Below are 6,491 nucleotides of genomic sequence, written 5' to 3' on the forward strand. Positions count from 1 at the left end.
ATAACTAATCAATACATATGAGGCCCAAAAATATAAGCTATCATTGGTGTAGGGTAATTTGATGTTTATATCATATCAGCTTATCATAACTTAAAGGCCAAAGCCTTTGGCATATTTCATTCGCTTTTGACATTCAACACATTTGCCGCCTATAAAAACGTGGGTACCTTTAGTTGCCACCAAAGTCTGCAGCGAACGACAACGCGGTAAACGTGTGGCACATCAAAAAAAACAAAAAAAAAAAAAATACTAAAATGTTTTCGTTTACCTTGCTTGCCTGTATGGCTATCGCTGTCTGTGCCACGCCCAGTCAAAGATTGGGTGAATCGAAGCTTTTGCAGGCCATTCGCAGTACCAGCGAGCTGCAGCAGGACAACCCGACACGTTCCCTGGAATGCTTCCAGTATTACAGCGAGATCTTCGATCAGCTACTACAGCAATACGAACAGGAGTTCCAGGCCTGCCAGAATACATCGCAGCTCCAGATCTCGCTGGCGGATGAGAGCTTTAAGCCTGTCCTGAGCTCTTTGAACAACAGTGCGGCGAACGCCTGCGAATTAATAGATAATTGTAATAATCAATTGGATAGCTTGACAAGTCTGGCCTGCTACTCAGGGGTGGTAAGTGGATCAAAATTGTTTATAATTTAATTTGTAATAAACTTTACGTTTGTATTTATATTTGATTAATAGGGCACCAGCGATGCCAAAATCATGTACAACATTTCGAACACAGCCAGCCAATATTACGGCCAGCTTCAGCAGCGCATTCAAATGATTCAGTTCACAGAGGAACAGTGCATGAGTGAATCGAAGCGCAACTATGAGCTGAGCACGGATCAGGCTTATGTCAATCTACAAGGTTGCCTGATGGGCAATGAACCAGTGCCGATAAAAACCACAACAACAACGACCACAACTGATACGACTAGTTCAGTTCCAGTTCGAAAAACAACTACACCAATTCCAGTTACAAGTACCTCAGCACCAGCTGAGACTACATCAGTTCCAGTGAAAACCACACCAGAACCAGTTCCAGAACCGACTACTTCGGTTCCAGTTACGCGTACCTCAGTTCCAGTTAAGACAACATCAGTTCCAGTTACAACTACACCAGAACCAGCTACAAGTTCCTCAGCTCCAATTAAAACAACTCGATTCCCGCGAAGGACCACAAAAGCTCCTGGTAAAAGACCAAAGACTACATCTGCTCCTGTTACGTTCACTACGGCTTTAACTACGGCTACGCCCACAACTTCTGCCGCACCTGGTTACCAGCCGAGCCTGAGCTCTGAGCTGAAAAAGGTGCTGCATTCTCTGCTACACTAGACAACATGGTTTATGTAGCAGCGCCCTGCATTAAAATAGGTAACAAACTGGCAAACATTGGCTATCATTGGGTCTGAAAGAGGGCCGCAAACTTTTGTAATCTCGTTTGGGCGGGGGATCCCCACAGCAAAGAGACAGTAAAAGGAAAAGTAAAGAAAAAGCAATTTTATGGAAATGTTGACCAAATATTGACATAGGCCAAGCCCAGCCGACAACTTCAATGGCAAACTTAACTAAACCAATTGCAACTCCGCAAGTATAACTTACATAATTAACGCTTGTCGATATAAACTAGTTGGTATGCCGATGACTGACTGACTAGCAGATGCCCTGTACACAGTCTTAGTGTAGAATTAATTATTTTAAAATAACTAAATTGTTGAATTGAATTGTAAGGAAAATTGCTGTGATGGCTATTGTTATTTGGTGAATGAGCACACGAAATAGTGAAAGTTACAAATAAAAAGGTTGGTATATCTAAAAAAATAAAAAAGATTTTCTGATAAAATATTGATTGATTAAGAATATATGCAGACGTCTGTTCCTAGGAGTTACACATTTCGTAATAAAAATATTTGGTATATGTATCGCATGCTGTTGACTTTGGTTTCAAGTATTGTCTGTAAATATTTCAATTGCCTGCATATGCTGTTCATAGTTGATTATGCCACACTTTTAGCCAACCTGAGAGTATAGGGTATTAAATATACGCTAAGATGTTGCATATCCTTTGACAAAGTATTCGAACTTGCCGCTGCCCTTGAAGGTTTAGCACAGTTTCGAGCTAGGATCAGCTTTGGCCCGGACTAAATAAATGAAATTCCAATTGGCTGGCTTTAAGTCCGAGCATTTTACAGTTAATTAAACAGTTGCTTTCTTTTGGACCAGCGGTGTTTTTCATTTAAATTTAATTGCGTTTGCGTTTGCTTTGGCTTTGGCTGTTGATTGTTGTTGCCTGCGGCATTGTTGTCACTGCAATTAAAACAAATTAGAAATGTAGGCACACACACTCAAACACACACACCTGCCCACGCGCACACACAAACATTAGCCCTAAAAATCAGGCAATAGCTGTCGCCAGGGCCGCGTGTCCTTGCCACAGGATGCAGCCAGCAGCTGATTTAAAGCGTTGCTTAGTTGCAAATTTTCTGGGTGTGTGTGGAGGTGTGCGTGCGTGTGTGTGTGAAATGTTAATGCAGTTCGAGTTCTGTTTGCCTGGCTCGTTGAAAATGGTTGCGCACAAAGAACGCAATTAAGATATGCAAATTAGCAGCTGCCACGCCCCTCGCTTTGTGCGCAGCAGCAGCAGCCGCTGCAGGTGAGAAGATTTGGCAGCACTTGCGATAAATATGCTCATGCAAACAAAACCTTGAAGACAAATAAAATAATTAAAAAAGCATTCTAGAACTTGCAGTTTTCTTTTAGGTATAGAAAAGCTATGCATCCTACGAGAGCTGCTTCTCCCAGTGAGTTCTAAGTCGCATAACTGATCAAAACAGATTTGAAGAGCTTCAAAACAATACAGCAAAAAATATATAATTGAGAAACAGCCAAGTCTTAGGCGATGATAAAGGTGTTATCATGAAATCTAGAATTAATGCGATGTCTGCATAACAAGGCTTAACAAGGCCAGCTTCGAACCTGTCTTAGCCTGGCAGAACAACCCAATCTTAAATGAAACCAGCTGCACATAAGTTAACCAAATTAAAAGTATAACGAGAAAGAGAGGCAATCTTCGACACGCCAAGGACTTTTTACCCTTTTTGCAGATATTTGAGAACAGTGAAGCTCGTGAATGCTAACTTTGCTGAAAATATCTTGGAAAACAGAATATATGGGTCGTATATGTCTCCCTCTATGCTTTACACATTTCATGACAAAATTATAATATGCTCTGTATGGGTAAAAATAAAATGGTTTAAGCACCAAAGTATAAACAAACGTTGCGTTTATATGCTAACGTTGCGTTTTGTTATATGCGAACTTTAAACATAGTTTAAATGTTGCCTTCAACCTGAGCGTAAAAATATGAACGACTTTGCTGTAAAGCAAACTTGAACCGATTCATTAAAATTTTAAAAAATATGTGAATAACTACAGCTTGAAACAAATCTAGAGTTCACGCTTGTATATAACTAGCTAGAATTTTAGGGAATAGAATTTTACTGGTTCGAATCTTCAATCGAAGTCTTAACAATTCTTGATAAGATTGGCGGAATAATTTTGTGCAAGAGTATTTAGTAGCAGAGAGCCAACAATTACTTCTACAATATTCTTTCTATATACTTGATTGATTTGAACCTGTGACCTGCTGCATGGAAGCCACAAAGTGATTGAAGTGGTTTATACGATTACGAGTAAGCCATTAAGTGGTTATCAAAACTGGCATAAACTAACCTCACCTAATGTGTATGCTGTCTGAAAAGCGATTGTACATTGTGTACAAAACCCTTCAGGGCACTTAAGAATTAAGTCAAAACTGCACACTTATCTAATACCCAGAAATAAATGCCATGCGCATAAAGGAAATATAAAAATAAAAATAGCTAGCTCATACGTATTTGCAATTTATATTGACCTTGTTGAAAACCAATTAAGTTAAATGAATCACAAACGCGATGACCATCGATTTATAACTTATTCTAAATTATTTTTTATTTATTGTTTTTATTGTTTTGGCACTGCACGTGGCATGATAAGCGACTGAAGACGACACGCACCGAGATTAGATTCGTGTAGGGTTTAATGGGTTAAGTACAACGAGCAACGACCAACTATCATGATAATGTAAAGCATAAGTTAAAAAGTAAATAAAATAAAACAAACAGATATTCAAGTATTTGGCTAGACATTTTTGTGGGCATGTAATGGGAATATCAACCAGGAATTTTCAGCATAATAATAAATATTTGTATTTAACCAATAGTGAGCTTATCTCGGAGTATGGTTGGCTGACCAGCTGATAAGGGAGCTGACCAATGGCAGACTGCAACAGATATGGAATCAAGCAAAGCCAGTATTAAGTGGGCAACTAAAAGTTTTTTAATTGCTATTTATTTCTCAAATGAAAAATTAATAATACAAATATGTGTATTGAATAAACACTTGATAGATTGATTTATGATAAATGCTTAAAATAGCAAAGCTTCAATCTATCAAAGGCGAGACAGCGCTAGATATAGTACTATATATAGAAGAGGTTCAGGATGTGACACTTGCCAAACCTGAGATTATACTGAAATATCATGGTCTAGCAGACCCAGATATGATATTGTTTTCTGAGAAACTCTAAGATTTGTACAAACTGTTCGGGTTTGTATAAATATTTATTTACTTGCAGTGCCATGTTCTTTAGGGGTTTATAAAGATTCCCAAGATTGCTGTGACGCGATCGGGGAGTAGTCGGCAACTGTTTAATTGTTTCATTGGAAATGTTTTTCACCAAGCTAGCCAAATGATAAGAATGATAATGCCAGCCGCTAGCATTGATAAGGTGATAGCTCAAGTGATAGAGCCAAATCTAAAGTAATAACACAGCCATAATATGACAAGTACATATATACAATACGTATAGTACACCATCCGATTTTATGTATGGCAACACTTGAGCGGCGGGCCTATAAATATTGAAGTCGCCTTTCCATTACCACAATAACGAGTCCGACGTTCGCAGTAAACGAATCAAAAACAGTGTTAAGCAAAAAAAAAAAAAAACGAAGTGTTAACAATTCACAAAATGTATGCCAAAGTGTGTGTATTGCTTTTGGCCATTGGCCTGAGCCAGGCGCTGCCCAAGTCGCTGTTGCCCGATGTTGGCCTAATGCAGTTTATGATGAAATCCCGCGATCTTAGCCAAGATAATCCCGCACGCTCGCTGTCCTGCTTCGACACTTATCTGCCCTTACTGAACGACATATCCCAGGATTTCCAGAAAGCCTACGCCCAGTGCCTGGCGACGGCTGACGCATCTCGCCTGGGCATCGATGACAACACCAAGGATGATCGCAACCAGATCGATTCTGAAGCGACCTCTGCCTGCGAGGCTCTCACGACGTGCAGTCAAAGCACAGCAGCCATTGACTACTTTGAGTGCTACTCGCAAGCCGTAAGTTGAATGCACTCTTCAATTCAAATGGATTACTTCACTTGGCCCATTTCAATTTACAGGGCAGCGACAATACCAAGGTCATGTACACGATCTCGGCCAACTCGGCGGAGCTGTTGGCTCAGGTGCGCGAGGAGTACCGTCTGATTGATATTGTCCAGTATGAATGCACCAACAAATCGGAGCGCGCCTATGTTGAGAATACGGCGGCCACCTATGAAAACTTGGATAGGTGTCTGGCGGGTCTTGAGCCATTGACAACCACATCTGCTCCCACTACTGCTCCCACAGCTGCTCCCACAACTGCTCCAGCTGAATCGACTCCAGGACCAACCACAGCTGCTCCAGCTGAATCGACTCCAGGACCAACCACAGCTGCTCCAGCTGAATCGACTCCAGGACCAACCACAGCTGCTCCAGCTGAATCGACTCCAGGACCAACCACAGCTGCTCCAGCTGAATCGACTCCAGGACCAACCACAGCTGCTCCAGCTGAATCGACACCAGGACCAACCACAGCTGGCGGTTTACCCGAGGAGGATTTGTCCAGCTTGTCTGAGCAACAGAACAAGCTGAAGCAGATGATGGATGAAATGAAGAAATGGTTCAACCGCCATTAAGCGAGCATTTAGAATAGGTCAAGTGCGCAACAGTATAAATATCAGTACTTAACAACTTAAATACATATATTATTTATAAAGACAACTTGACTTTTTCTATGGCCAAATCATCCTAACTATAAAGCTCACAAATTCCGCCTTTAATTGTTCAATATTTTATATGGCTTCAATAAAGTTTCAACAATTAGAACGGAAAAAATATATGATATATTTATTGTAGATAATTAATTGGTATGATTATAAATCATTTCCTACAAATAAATCTGAATCTAAATTTGATATACGCACAGCCCAATCTGGAATTATTTTAATTTTTACTGTAGTGTGGAAAAATTAAATCAAAGTCATTTTCAAAGCTCTTTTCTAAAATGTATATAAGGGTACTTTCACACGGAGACAGTCTCAGTCCGTGGAATAAATGGAAATGTGGGTCAAAAA

General features: G+C 40.1%; 2 protein-coding genes across 3 annotated transcripts; both read left to right on the forward strand.

The window, feature by feature from the left end:
• The first annotated feature begins 206 nt into the window (after positions 1-206).
• On the forward strand, positions 207-1,889 carry LOC115758406 (mucin-2-like). The gene is made up of 2 exons (XM_030699057.1): positions 207-620; positions 693-1,889. The coding sequence occupies exons 1-2, from the start codon at positions 255-257 to the stop codon at positions 1,326-1,328; spliced, it is 1,002 nt and encodes a 333-aa protein (XP_030554917.1). The 5' UTR covers positions 207-254; the 3' UTR covers positions 1,329-1,889.
• A 3,108-nt stretch (positions 1,890-4,997) lies between these two features.
• On the forward strand, positions 4,998-6,138 carry LOC115762461 (fibrous sheath CABYR-binding protein-like). 2 transcript variants are annotated; one of them, XM_030704683.1, is made up of 3 exons: positions 4,998-5,433; positions 5,496-5,760; positions 5,797-6,138. In XM_030704683.1, exons 1-3 carry the CDS (start codon positions 5,065-5,067, stop codon positions 6,051-6,053), a joined length of 891 nt encoding a protein of 296 aa, XP_030560543.1. In that variant the 5' UTR covers positions 4,998-5,064; the 3' UTR covers positions 6,054-6,138. The 2 variants fall into 2 exon arrangements, with proteins under 2 accessions (XP_030560543.1, XP_030560533.1); XM_030704673.1 differs by having other exon boundaries at positions 5,496-6,138.
• The last annotated feature ends 353 nt before the right edge of the window (positions 6,139-6,491 follow it).

The sequence above is a fragment of the Drosophila novamexicana genome, unplaced genomic scaffold (genome assembly GCF_003285875.2).
Source record: "Drosophila novamexicana strain 15010-1031.04,08,12 unplaced genomic scaffold, DnovRS2.1 tig00000008-arrow-pilon, whole genome shotgun sequence".
In the NCBI taxonomy this organism is placed as follows: Eukaryota; Metazoa; Arthropoda; class Insecta; order Diptera; family Drosophilidae; genus Drosophila; species Drosophila novamexicana.